The sequence below is a fragment of the Onychomys torridus genome, chromosome 6 (genome assembly GCF_903995425.1).
Source record: "Onychomys torridus chromosome 6, mOncTor1.1, whole genome shotgun sequence".
In the NCBI taxonomy this organism is placed as follows: Eukaryota; Metazoa; Chordata; class Mammalia; order Rodentia; family Cricetidae; genus Onychomys; species Onychomys torridus.
The window spans coordinates 85174865-85189365 of record NC_050448.1 but is presented as its reverse complement, the minus strand read 5'-3'; the positions used below and the strand labels follow the sequence as shown (position 1 = coordinate 85189365).

Sequence of the window (14501 nt, the reverse complement as noted above, 5' to 3'; positions counted from 1 at the left end):
AAAAATAAGAAAATAAAGTAAAAACTATATGTTTGATGGGGATGATGGCTCATGCCTTTGATCCCAGCACTCAAGAGGCAGAGGCAAGAGGGTCTCTGAGTTCTTGAGCAGCCTGGTCTGCAAGGCAAGTTTGAGGCCAGAAAGCTATACAATAAGATCCTGTCTACCACAAAATAAGAACCCCCAAAATAAACAAGGCTGAATTTAGAATAATTAAAAGGTGACATGTTATTGAGAAAAAAGAAACGGGAAGTTGCCTGCTTTTTCTGAGTTCTAACTTAAAAAGCAACATAGCTTTTTTTTGTTCTTTTTCCAGATACCAGCTAAAGCCTAAGCATGCTTTCCTTGACACTGTGTACTTTCTCACTGTTTCTCTGAAGACTCCCCTCATCCCTATTACCCCCGCCCTCTCCCCACACCCTCTTTTTGCAGCTGCTTGCTGGCCTGTGTCTAACACAAAGGGCATGACTCTTTCCCCCTGTCTCCCTCCTCCCAGCAGCTGGGGGATTTTCAGTTTGCCTTCCCAGTGCTTTTCTCCCCAACTCTAATAAAATGCTCCTCAAATTTTACACACCCACCACCACCACCACCACCACCACCACCATCAGCAACAGCAGCCAACAACAACAGAGAAAAAAAGGAGAGAAAAGGAGGGAAAGAAGGAGAGAGGGAGGAAAAAATTAACTAGCCAGGCACCCGGAGGTAGAGGCAGGAAGATCGGGGGTTCAGGGTCATTCGTGGCTGCATAACAATTTTGAGACCAACCTGTGCTATATATGGAGACCCTGCCCCGCCCCACCCCACCCAAAATATGAGAAACATAATGGTTTAATTACAAAGAGCAGACAGCAAAAGCTTAATTGTTTTCCTACCACAATTCCTTAACATGTGTCTTAGTGAGGGCTCTAATGCTGTGAGGAGACATGATGGCCCCTCTTAGAAAGCATTGGGTTGGGGATTTAGCTCAGTGGTAGAGCGCTTGCCTAGCAAGTACAGGGCCCTGGGTTTGATCCTCAGCTAAAAAAAAAAAAGAAAGAAAGAAAGGAAAATATTGAACTGAGCTACGTCCCCATTGTCTGTATTTTATCCATATATAAACCCAGGACACATCAAAATTTCTGAGGAAGCAAAGGAGTGGTGAGGGGGAAGGTTCAAGAACCTTGCTATAAGAAGTTCATGCATTAGAAGTCATGTTCCTTAGATGGTGCATTCAATCACCAGGAGGATTTGGAGGTTATTAATGGATCCAGGCATGTCCAGCCTTTTGACCAGAACACAACATTGAAATCTACAAATAAGGCAGCCTAGAAAGGCGACTCCACTGATTTCTCGCTTTAGGCAGACAAAATGGGGAGAGGATAAGAAGGGAAAAAGCCCCTAAACTTGAGCATCTGATTGACACATCTTATTAGCAGCTTAACAAGAATTCCTGCACAATTAACAATTGCTTATGGCCATCTGCTTTCCCATTCACAAGCCTGCAGTTTTCTAGGACTCCCACCAGAAACCCTATTTACAGGTAAATGATATGCCTTAAACCGTTGTGCAATCCTAGTAGCTCTTGGTTGGTTTTACTTTATCAGATTATAATTTCATCCGAGGTATGCCCAGAGCCACTTCATGTATATCTTTTATCAAAAAAGAGAGAGGAGGAAAAAAGATTTAAGTAACCTTTGGGTTTGAAAGCCATCGAAATGGCATCTATGGGTAGTACGAACTGCTCACTCTCTGAGAAGCCCATGCTGCATTTAGATGTGTCTTGCTTTCTATGACTGTTTTGAGAGGCCCAAACATGTACTCTCTGATGTGTTTTGCTTCCTTTGGAGTGCCTCTTTCTTTTAACTCTCATGCTTAAACCTACATTAAAATATCTTTAGTAAAACTCCCAACTTGGCTTCACTACACCAGCTATCCCTGAAAGTCTTTCCAGCATCAAGGTCATGATGTTTGGCCTAATTCGTCAAAGTCCATAAAAAGCATCAGGGGAACTGCTCAAGCAGGGTGAGAGTGCACAGCTGTGTCTCTTTCCCCCAACTACTGACACGAAGTTCATGCTGTAGATCCAAGCAAATGATCTCTTTTTAGAACTGAGAAATAATTGTATAATATTTTAAATAAGTTTATTAATTAGTGTTGGGCCACAGGTTGCCTGTGGGCTGCAGTTTGGACATACCTGATGGATTCATAATTTGAATGGACTATTAGAAACAGAAATGTTCAGAGGTGGGCTGGTTGAAATAGTGAGGTCCCAAAGCCATGTTTTTGAGAACTTTCTCTTGTCTTTACCCTTTCCTGTCTCTTTGCTTTCTACATGACTTCAGGAGAATAAGCACCTCTGTGACAGGCTCCCTGATCATGTTGTGCCTCAGGTTGCAGAAGAATAGACTTCAGAACGTGACATCAAGACGACCTTAGAAGGGAGCCTATGAGGGGGCTTGTGAAATGACTCAGCAGTTAAAAGTTCTTGTGTGTCTCAGGGCTCCTTGCGGAAGTGTCCAGGTTCCTGTGTCCTACAGCAAAGAATCTGATTAGGGACACGTGGCTAGAATAGAGAGAGAATATTAGAGTGACTAGTGAGCTGAGAGAAAGGCTCCCGAATTGCTGGGCTGTGAGCCAGCATGACACTTGATGGGACATTTACGTACTACCTGCCCCTCTCTGGTTTGTATATGGCAGGTTTTTGTTGTTGAACATACTCCCTTTGCCAGTGAAGGAAGGGAAGGGTTTCCAGTCTTTTTTTTTTTTTTTTTTTTTGCCAGCTGGTAGCTTCCTCTTCCTCTTTTGGTTTTTCAAGACAGGGTTTCTCTGTGTAGCTCTGGCCGTCCTGGAACTCATTCTGTAGTCCATGCTGGCCTCAAACTCACAAGATCTGCCTGCCACTGCCTCCTGAGTGCTTGATTTAAAGGCATGTGGCACCACCACCTGGCACCAGCTGGCTTCTATGTTGATTCATTATTATCATTATATATTTTGAGACAAGGTTTTCCTATGTAGTCCAGTTGTCCCAGAACTTGATATGTAGGCCAGGCTGGTCTTGAACTCACAAACAGATCTACCTTCCTCTGCTGGGATTAAAGGTGTGTGCTTTTTCTGGTTTTTGTTCTTTTAAGACTGGGTATCTCTATGAAGCCTTGGCTGGTCTAGAACTCACTATGTAGATCAGGTGGCTTCAGACTCAGAGATCCCCTGCCCTCCCCAGCGCTGGGATTAATGAGGGCCCCAGCACGCCCAGCTGAGAGTACGTTTTTTTTTTTTTTTGGTTTTTCCCTTTGGTTTTCCGAGGCAGGGTTTCTCTGTGTAGTTTTGGTGCCTTTCCTGGAACTCACTTGGGAGCCCAGGCTGGCCTCGAACTCACAGAGATTCACCTGGCTCTGCCTCCCGAGTGTTGGGATTAAAGGTGTGCGCCACCGCCGGCGGGCCCGATCGATCGAACTTTCTTTAATGATCACAGCCCAGTTAAAATGTTATCCCAATCTTAGGTGAATAAATTGAGGCTGTCTATGACTTCCAGCTGGACACATCTCTAAGAAAGCGTCAATGACTCTTTACTGGAGTCATCCAGAGAAGTGGGACTCTCTGACCCTCGTTCTTTCTGGAGAACCTTAACAAAATTAACTCTTGAGACCTCGGGTGCTCCCTAGGAGTCAGGAGTCACGCGTTCGCCAAGTACGTAAGGGTCACGAGACCCCCTCCCTGCCTCTAGAAAGATCAAACCACCGATACAAACTCTAAAACACAGCGATTGGGTCTAAGCACCCTCCCCCGAGGGCCACACTCCCAGGAGCCACCCGCAGGAGCCACCGACCAGCGTAGCCCACCGACCGCCGCAGCGGATCCAGCACGCAGCGACCTCGCGCAACCAGGAAAAGGAACCGCCTGCCCACACGGGCGGCGCTGATTGGCCGCGGGCTTAGCTCGAACGCCCGGGCGTGTGGCGTCACTTCCGCTGGGCCCGCCATCTTGTTCCCAGGGGCAGTTGGCGGAAGAGATCGCGCTCCTTGGCTGCCCGCTCTGCCTTGCGCCTGGAGTTCTCGCCGCTTGCGTCTGGTGTCCGCCCCGGGCCCGGGGTCCGTGTGTCGGCGTCTCAGTTGCAGTCCCTCGCTCGGCGGGGGCACAACGCGGCGGGCTCCCTGCCCCGACGGCCTTCCATGGAGTAGGTCCGGGACCGTTGTCCCGAAGAGCGCGATCGAGCTTGGCCCCCTCCTCCCGCCCTCCTTCCTGCCGCGGCAACATGGCTAACAACAGCCCCGCGCTGACAGGCAACTCGCAACCGCAGCACCAGGCGGCCGCGGCCGTGGCCCAGCAGCAGCAGCAATGTGGCGGCGGCGGCGCCACCCGGCCGGCGGTGTCGGGCAAGCAGGGCAACGTGCTGCCGCTGTGGGGCAATGAGAAGACCATGAACCTCAACCCCATGATCCTTACCAACATCCTGTCGTCGCCTTACTTCAAAGTGCAGCTCTACGAGCTCAAGACCTACCACGCGGTGGTGGACGAGATCTTCTTTAAGGTACGCATCCTCTAGGCCTCGGCACGGGGGTAAGTTCGCCAGAGCGGGTTGTCGGGAATCGGTGGGAGCGCCCCCTCCCCGCCGAGACCTGAGGATCTGGGGGAGGGGGAAGTGCGGCTCACGGCCGGTTTGGGACGGGTCGGGGTAGGGCCGCCCTCTTCTTCCTTTCCAGGTTGTGTGTGTTTGTAAGAGCCGGGCGAGCCCGCCACAATCGATCTTTAACCTACCCCAACCTCCCCGGGGAGCTGTTGGGCAAGAGGGCTCAGGGCGAGGAGGAGGAGGAGGAGGAAAGTAATTCCAGAAGCCCGTCCGAGTTGACCATTTTAAAAATGACTCCTTTTTACCTGTGTCGACTAAAGCACTCACTTGGTAGTGCTTCCGCTGCCCCCCACCCCCCGGGGCCAGCGGAACTACTGAAGTAATTACTTGAATGTCGGCCTCGTGTTCTTCGTTAACTCTCCAATCCAGACAGAAGTTGGTTAGTGTGAGTGGATCGGGCGGGCCGGGAGGGTTGCGGGTGGCGTGGTGTGCCAGTGCAAAGAGGTGTACAGAAGGCCTGGAAATTTTCCCAACAGGAAGTCAGGAGTCGGAGGTCTCAGCCACCTGTGCGTTGGGCATAATTAGAATTATCTGGGCCCTGGGCTTCTGCGGCAGGGTCGGTGCTGGCTTGGCTGTGCTGGGGAGCTCACCTGGCGCCTCCTCACTGCACTCTTGTCTCAGTTCTTGTTTCGTTAGCAGGATTGACTCAGTCTTGCAGCGAGGCTCGGAGCAGCCCAGGGTCGCAGGTAGAGGTATGCACTATTAATCATGCTCAATCGCCATAAATGCATTTCCCTGGTTAAATGAATGGCTAATTAGTTTTTTGTTTGTTTTTGGGCCATTGATTTTGGTCTCGCTAACTAGATTCTCCACTTCTTGCAAATTAGGTAGTTCAAAAAATACCTTCCAGGCCTCCGAAGTTAATTTATATTTTAATGAGTATTAATAGTCTTAATGTCTTTTAAGCATTTTCGCTAGAGCATGTAAAATAAAATGCATCTAATTTTCTTGTCTGGACACTTAGAAATTTGAGACAGACCAAATATTTTCTGTCGTCTAAATATACATGTAGAGATGTTGACAAAAAGAAATTCTCTATGTATTTTATTTACCTGCTTTTCTCCCAGTTACATGCTTAGGTAAATGAGAGATTTTTGAGATACTAATTGCTTTTTATAAAAAATCTTTTAACTAGATAGAGTGCACGAGTACTCTTGGTATTCTTTTACAAAAGCTTGTTAAGTAGGTGTAACTGATACTATGGAGTATATGTTTTTAAAACTAGCTTTTAAAAGGTAAGACCTTTTCAATGTGGATATAGTATGATAAACAAGTTTATGCAGTTAACTTTGAAAACTGGGTCCCTGCACTTTTGTGACAGGTTGCTTTAAAATATAGACTAATATTTCAAGTTCATTTCAAATGTTGTATTTTGAAGCCACTTTTTCCACCAGAAAGGATGTTTAAATTTATTTTTACAACGAAAGTTTCAAGTGTTGGAGAGATGCCCCATGGATTAAGAGTATATTATTGCCTGCCTTTGCAGAGGACCTAAGTTCAGTTCCCACCATCCACATTGGGCAGGTCACAACCTCCTGTAACCTCCATTTCAGAGATCAGACTCACACATACACGTAATTAAAAATAAAATCATAAAACATGACCTAAACTTATTATGAATTTCTTTGGATCAAATAATCTTTGGAATTTATAGGTTTTCAGTTTTGCATTGTATCCTCTCCTTTGGATACTCTGAGGAATAGAAACGGATTGTGGTTCAATTCAAACTGGTACTGCACTTACATGGGCAAAGCACTGGGGGCTGTGTGGGGCATGACTTACACTGTATGTTGGGAACAGGAAAGAACTGCAGGAGCTGGGCAGAACAGCTTCAATTTAATGTGGGGTGGGGGGGTTGGTTTGTTTTTTGTTTTGTATAAAACCACTGAAATGAATGTATGGGCAGAAAAATTTTTGAGAAATAAAGAGCAGAGTTTATTTGTTTTAAGAACAAAAACAGATCTAATATTTTTGGCTTGTCTCTTTCAGCCTTAGCTTTTTGCACTTCTTTTGGTTTTTCAAGACAAGGTTTCTCTGTGTTCTGGTCATCCTGGAACTCGCTCTGTAGACCACCAGGCTGGCCTCGAACTTACAGAGATGGGCCTGCCTCTCCCCAGTGCTGTCTGGCACTTTTTGCTAGTTTTTAGGTAAAAGCTGTTTTTGTAGAGTGTTCCCTTTAGCAAAGATGGTGCTGTATTATTGGTTATATTTGGTATATATTAATAATGTCACACTTAGCTTTTGACAGTTTATACTCTGGGTTTGTATTTAGGCTGAATGATCTTGTGGCTTTGTAATTTTAATCTTTAATTAAGAATGAACTTGATCCAGATAAAAAACTAGAAATAAAATGTCCCAAGCTAAGTGTGGTAGCAATCCAAACACTTGAAAGGCAGAGGCAGGAGGTTCTCTAAAGTTCTGAGCCAGTCTGATCTAAGTAGTGAGATCCAGGCCTGCCAAGGCTACAGAGTGAGACCCCATCTCACACCCACTCCCCTACCCCCTAACCCCAGGCCTTAAGCAAGCACCTTACCTGCTACTGAGCAACATCAGAAGCCCTAGAAAACTTCACTTTATTATGTGGATTTGAATTCACCATAAGACTGCAAAAGCTTTTTTCCTTAGAGTGAGAACTTTTTTAATTATATAAAAGATACAATAGTACCAAATAATTTTTGCAAATGTAGGAAATTGTAGGATTTCCTGACCTCCACATAGCTATGACCTGTCTATAAAGCTAGTTTAAAGAGCTGTCAGCTCTGAAGCACGCCAGGGGTTTGTTAAACCTCGTCATTTGGTAGTAGTCTGTCTGAGCAGTTTCCCCAAGGTGATTTCTGTACTTAATGTGAGTGCAGGTGGTGTGGATGGCACATTACAGCGGCACAGCACTTGGGGAGAATTGCTCTTGTCAACTGAGCTTGCTTTACTCAGACTCTGAAGAGTCAGAGTACGAATGTTTGTTGTCTTCCTCTTTTTTATTTTCAGGTCACACATGTTGAGCCATGGGAGAAAGGAAGCAGGAAAACAGCTGGGCAGACGGGGATGTGCGGAGGGGTAAGTAGAAGTACGTGCATTTTTTTCCAGTTTTTTTCGAAAATGCAAAATACAAGTTTCTATTGAATTAGGTTAGGAGAGGTATTAGTTTTATGCTCTATTTTAATTCTAGATCATGGTTATTGATACCTAAAATAGCACCAATCAGTAGGCATTAAGGGTCTGTTTATTATTTATTAACTCTGTTTTCCTTTAAAGGTTCGAGGTGTTGGAACAGGAGGCATTGTTTCTACAGCTTTTTGCCTGTTATACAAATTATTTACTCTGAAGTTAACTCGAAAACAAGTGATGGGTCTCATAACACATACAGACTCTACATATATCAGAGCCCTTGGATTTATGTATATAAGGTATGTGTGCATTTATCTTCGTTTTTAAATAAACACTTTATTTTAATTCTCATAAACTAACAGATTTTTCATGATCTTAGGTATACACAACCCCCTACAGACCTGTGGGACTGGTTTGAGCCCTTCCTTGATGATGAGGAGGTATGTCAGAAAGGGGAATCGGCTTTCTTCGGGCTACTCTGCTCTTGATCTTTTATTTGTTGAAGTTTACTGTCCTCAGAATTTTTGTAAATTTATTTCAGTCCTACTTTTGGGATTATTGTCCTCTTGCTAAGACTCGATGACGTTTCCATGTTAGGTTAAACTTTTAAGTTATTTGAATGTTTTAATAACTTGAATAATAACCTTTTCTCTTCCCAGTTAGACTGTCTTGTGTTGACCCTAACTTGGACAGCTGATAGTGACTTCCTAAGGTGGTAGAAGACATGTGCTGCTCTACCTATAGGCGTGTTCAACCCCTGGACCTCTGGCTGTTTACTGTGACTTTTCCCAGACAGCACCGTTCATGTTTGCTTAGGAGTACAGACTTAGAAAGAGTTAGGGTTGGCGTAAATGCCTGACAGTTAGTGAGGAAATAGTGATCCTGCTTTCCCATTTTCCTTTTGAGCCAGATACTCAGGACAACCATAAACCTGTAATCTCCCTGCTTCAGCCTCCTGATTAGCTAGGAATACGAGCAGGCATTTACCCCCATGCCTGCCTAAGTCTAGTTTTCTCACACAGTATACCACACAGTATACTTTTAGAGACCAGGCTTAAATTTTAAAAAACTCATCTCATATGTGCATGGCTCTGTGCTTGATCCCCAACACTGCCATCCCCACCCCCCCCCCCAAAAAACCCAAACATTTCTTTTCCTTAAATTAGATTAGCACTTCAGTTTTGTTTTTTTAAACGTCTAAATCTGATCACCATCTGAAGCCCTGGGACATGATGAGCAAGGCTAGAGTTAGGTCAAAATCATACCTGTATCAATTTACTTACATATTGAAGACTAGGGTATCAACCTATATCCAGCTGTGAGCAATGGTTATTGGTATACATACTTTTTATTACTGTTTATATTTCAAAGTTTATATGGTATAGTTAATAGCTACTTCCTGAGTTCAAACAAAAATTTGTTTGATGCTTAGTGTAGCACACCTTTAATCCCAGCACTTAGGCAGAGGCAGGTGGATTGCTGAGTTCAGACCAGACTGGTCTGTATAGTAAATTCCAGGCCACCCAGGGTGAGGTCTTGTCTTAAAAGGATTTTGTTGTTGTTTGATGAATTCATGCTTCTAATGGAAATTTCATTTTTGTTAGATGCCTACCTTAAAAAAAAAATCTCACTGATGGAGACATAGAGGAAAAACTTTTGAGACAAGGTCTTATGTAACTCGGGTTAGCCTCAGACGAGCTAAGAAAGGAAGGCCTCTATCCACTACTGCAGATCCTGTCTCATTCCCTAATGCTGGGGTTATAGGCATGCCTGTCAAGCCTAGCAGTGGTTATTTTCCTTTCCTGTTCTGGGCCTATTTACCGAGCTGTTTATTTAATTCAAAAGATCCAGAAAGTTAGGTGAAAATCATGATTGTCAACTTTTTCTCCTATTTACATGAGTTTTTTAAAGGAAAGATTAAAGCACTTTTTATAATTGTTGTGTTCGGTTTCTGAATGCTTCTGGTTTATCTGCTCTTTATTGTATTTACAAGCCTGAGGTCCTCTATTTGAGCTAACATATGTTTTCTTCTTTAGATATCTGCAGCGATTATATTTGGAAATACTGTATATCTGAACACTTAAATGTGTGTGAGTGCAAGCAGTTTTACCTTTAGCTCTTGTTTTCCTGTTTAGATAACAAATCTCACTTTCCTTGTGTGCTTGCACTATAGGTTTGGGACTGACAATAGCTGACTAACATGTCCTGAGCTGTGAGAGGGCATAGCAAGAAGGCCTTCATGCGGTAATGACCCTTTTCAGAGACAATGGTCATCATGGATTATGCGTTTCCAATTCTTTGTTCATTTATTTCTTTTGTACATAACTTAGAAACCTCACTGCTTCATGGCAGTTGGTTTGCTATTGCTTCCAGTTTTAGCAGGGCTCCATTTTAGATCACAGCTGTTAAAAGATAGCCTTAGACAGGACTTATCTGAAAGTAGTTCCTACAGAGCCAGGTTTCAGTGCTAGGTACAATGTGTGCAAATTGTCCTCAAGTGTAGGTATGTGGAATGCAAATTTAAATCGCTTGTTCCACATAGTTTAACAATGTAAGGGGCTTTTTCATATTTTTGTTAATGAGAGAGTCAGTTCCCTTTATGCCCAAGAGGCTGCAGGGTTTGTTCTCACCTGCATGTATACAATTAGCCCAAATAGTCTTCATTCATTACCAGATTAGGATACAAAAATTGAAATTTTTCTGTTAGTTTTTAATACTTGATTCCAAAGATGGTAAAAAAAAAAAAAAATTATTTATTTATTTTTTTAATGTTCACGTATATGTTGAAATAATTGTTTTTTTGTTTAACCAGTAGGGTATCTTTTATGTTTCATAGGACCTAGATGTGAAAGCTGGCGGAGGCTGTGTAATGACCATTGGAGAGATGCTTCGCTCCTTTCTCACAAAACTGGAATGGTTTTCTACTTTGTTTCCAAGAATTCCAGTTCCAGTTCAGAAGAATATTGATCAGCAGATTAAAACTCGGCCTAGAAAAATAAAGAAAGATGGCAAGGAAGGTGTTGAAGAAATAGACAGACATATTGAGCGAAGGCGGTCCAGGTAATGTAGCGGCTATTTTTAAAATGGGCCTGTGCAAAGTTGGTGATTCTTGGGGAGTGATAAGTTCTTAGGATAGATGTTTGTTTTAGTTATTCCCCTTCAAAAAATTGTGGGTTGTTTTTTTTTTTTCTTCCACCACCACATTTTTAGTAAAATTGTGCATTTATAATGAGAGCAGTTATTTTTTTGTGCCCCTTTGTTGCTGAGCATTGACATACACATACATGCTAAGCAAGCACTCTGCCACAAGCTGCACCTAGCCAAAGTTGAATGATATTTGGTGTGCGTGTAAGGTGATGAAATTTTTAGAGTACATTTGGCTGGTTCGTGTGCAGAGTACTAGGGAGTATTTGTTATTGACTGTCAGTCCCGATGGCCTTAGTGTGTGCCAGGCAAGTGTTCTACTGAGCTACAAGTACCCTGGCCCTTCTAGTGTCCTACTGAGTTACAAGTACCCTGGCCCTTCTAGTGTCCTACTGAGCTACAAGTACCCTGGCCCTTCTAGTGTTTTATTTATCCCAGTTTCTTCCTTTCCCCTTCTCAGGTCTCCAAGGAGATCACTGAGTCCACGGAGGTCTCCAAGAAGATCAAGAAGTAGAAGTCATCACCGGGAGGGCCATGGATCTTCTAGTTTCGACAGAGAATTAGAGAGAGAGAAAGAACGCCAGCGACTAGAACGGGAAGCCAAAGAGAGAGAGAAGGAAAGGCGAAGATCGCGAAGTATCGACCGAGGGTTAGAACGCAGGCACAGCCGGAGCAGGGAAAGGCACAGAACTCGCAGTCGGAGTCGTGATAGGAAAGGGGATAGAAGAGACAGGGATCGGGAAAGAGAGAAAGAAAACGAGAGGGGTCGGCGGCGAGATCGCGAGTACGATAAGGAGAGAGGTGATCGAGAAAGGGACAGGGAGAGGTCAAGAGAGCGGTCCAAGGAGCAGAGGAGTAGGGCGGAGGGGGAGGAGAAGAAGCACAAAGAAGACAAGGAGGACAGGCGACACAGAGACAACAAGAAGGATTCCAAGAAGAAACACAGCCGAAGTCGAAGCAGGGAGAGGAAACACAGAAGTAGAAGCAGAAGCAGAAATGCAGGGAAGCGGAGCAGGAGCAGGAGCAAAGACAAGTCGAGCAAACATAAAAACGAGAGCAAAGAGAAGTCCAACAAGAGAAGTAGAAGTGGCAGTCAGGGAAGAACTGGCAGTGTGGAAAAGCTGAGAAAACGAGAGCACAGCCCTAGCAAAGAGAAGTCTGGAAAGCGTAGCAGAAGCCAAGACCGCTCCCACAAGAGAGAGCATGGGGACGGCAAGGACCAGTCAGACAGACAGGATCACCAGAGGAGCCAGAGTGGAGAGCCAGAGAGCCAAGAGAAAGAACACAAAAACAAAGATGAGACTGTGTGAAGATTTTGTAAAATTGGATCACATTGAATCCTATAAATGTTGATTAAATTCTGCTTTTCTCCCCCAAGTTGAAACTGTGCAGTAGTTATGCACTCCTTGAGCTCCCTGTAGGCTGTTTTCGTTTCTTTTGTGTAGGGAAGTGCCTTTGTAATCCCATTTATTGCATTGATGTTTTCACCCAGTTGAGTTGCCACCTGATGCACAGATTGTTCTTGCATTTGTGTTTGTTTTTAAAATGTACAGTCTGTACATATGTCCTGAAAATGTTTTAATTCCTTTGGCACAGTTGCCATGTTGGTTAAATTTGTATAAGGCAATAAACTGCCACTAATTCTATTTTTGTTTGGTAGGTGTGGGATTATGGTTGTGTACTGAAGTTAGCATGGCTGTGCTTTTCATAATAGAATGCTAAAGACTTTGGGAATGGATCTTGGATGTTTGTTTTAGGAGAATTATGTGCTTTCAATATACATGAAGGCAACAGTTGTAGGGTTAACATTCTTGTCCACTGTACATTACCTTGGAAGCTCTTGTTAATATGTTATACTTAATATTCTCCACAGTTAATGGTAGAGAAAATTTATGAGAGGTTTAAATTAGGCTGTGATTTGATCAAAAGTCCTTTTAGCATTCTACCTCAAAGGGACACTGTTAGTATGCCTAAAATTTATTCACTTAGTTTCTTTTTTTTTTTTTTTTTTTAAACTACATTGACGTGCTTTTTCCCTCCTTGAATTCTTTGATTTTAAAAGTACTATATTAAAAAAAAATGTGTAAAGCCTGGCATTGCAGCAACCCTATACTGACAAGTGATTGGGAGAGGGCGGGCACATGAGTAAAGAAGCATTCAAGCCTCAAGCTTCCAAAGCATTTTTATAAATGGAGAATACTTAAATTATGAAACAGCTTGATAGAGTATCCTTTTTTAAAAATTCAAAACTTTTTTTATTGATAATGAAGACTGCTGTTTGAGTTTTTAAACTTCATCTAGGACAGAAGTATTAACTAATGCAGTGCTGCGTTATTTAAGACTATCAGCAAATTATTTGATAGATTGTTCTTATGACTTGTATTCTGATTTCAGAAAACCATCATGAGTATGGAATAAATACTGGATTAAATCCTTTATCCTGGGTGTTGGCTTCCCCCCCATTTGTTAACATTTAAGAAAAAAAAATATTTTGGAAACTGGTAAAATGTCTGCAGTTTTGTGTAGAGGGTATCTTGAGCAAAAGTGACTTAAAACCGTGCCTTGCTCAGCCTGAAAAGGTGCTTGCCACCAAGCCAGACCTGAGTTCATCCTGGGAAGGAAGGCAAGCCCTCTGACTTCAACACCATCTCGTCGTGTGCACATGTGTCCCTGTACGCTTTTTTAATCCTTGCAGATTGGAATTGCATGTACTATGCCAATGCTTACTAGAATTCTTAATGGCAGGGTTTATTGGGGCAGGGAGGGGGGTCATGTTTCAGTGGCTTTTTCACTTTGTCCACGTCAAAGGTGATTGTTGACACCAAGTATGTTTTGAAAATTTCTAAGATCTTTTTAGAACAGAAAATCAAAAGAATGTTGGTTGCAGCATAGTGACCCGTTAGGGATTGTCTTAACCCTCTGGCTAATAGTGGCCAATTGGAGAGCACTCAGTTACCTTACAAAAGTAAGTGTTCAGTGGAGCAGGAGGTATTTGTACCAACTACTTTTAAAGGAAGTAAACGCTCGTGTTAAAATGCTCTACTACAAAAAATCTAGTACTGTTTCAAATTGAGCAACTGGAAATTAAAGGGTCAGCAAGATAGTTCCGTGGACCCTGCCAAGCCTTGACAACCTGAGTAACCTTCAGAAACCTGCAAGTCCTCTGACCACATGTAAGCTGTTACTGCCCAAAAAAAATATTTTGAAGGAAAATTTTTTTTTTTATTTTGCAGTGATGGGGAGTCTAACCCTGGGTTACTTGGTAGGCAAGTGCTCTCTTGCTGAGCTGTGTCCCAGCCTTTGGGCATACCTTAATTGGGTACTACTATATTTGAAGTGTGTGGTGGTATATTGTAGACAGAATGGGGAAAGCTTTTAGAGCACCTTAAGATGAGGTGAAAGTACTCAACAGCTGAGTCTCAGGAAAGGCATCAGTTTTCAAAGGATGCCTTTGGTAGGTTGAGAACATGTAATACCATTGTCACATGGATGCCTGCTTTACTTGGACAGTTGCTTCCTATGACTGGGGAGATAAGTTGGCTCTAGAAGATTCATTAATCATTTCTTGGGACCTGAGGAAGTTAGAATAGTGCTTTAATAGAGCCTAATAATAGAGCTGGGCATAAAGAGCGCCTATGTGTAATCC

The 14501-nt window shown here is 43.3% G+C and overlaps 1 protein-coding gene across 2 annotated transcripts; it reads left to right on the top strand.

Annotated features, from left to right (window-relative positions):
- The first annotated feature begins 3958 nt into the window (after nt 1-3958).
- Prpf38b (pre-mRNA processing factor 38B) lies at nt 3959-13293 on the top strand. Of its 2 annotated transcripts, XM_036190471.1 has the most exons (7): nt 3959-4507; nt 7592-7660; nt 7859-8010; nt 8091-8151; nt 9885-9955; nt 10548-10771; nt 11316-13293. In XM_036190471.1, exons 6-7 carry the CDS (start codon nt 10581-10583, stop codon nt 12163-12165), a joined length of 1041 nt encoding a protein of 346 aa, XP_036046364.1. In that variant the 5' UTR covers nt 3959-4507; nt 7592-7660; nt 7859-8010; nt 8091-8151; nt 9885-9955; nt 10548-10580; the 3' UTR covers nt 12166-13293. The 2 variants fall into 2 exon arrangements, with proteins under 2 accessions (XP_036046364.1, XP_036046363.1); XM_036190470.1 differs by lacking the exon at nt 9885-9955.
- Nucleotides 13294-14501: the final 1208 nt, after the last annotated feature.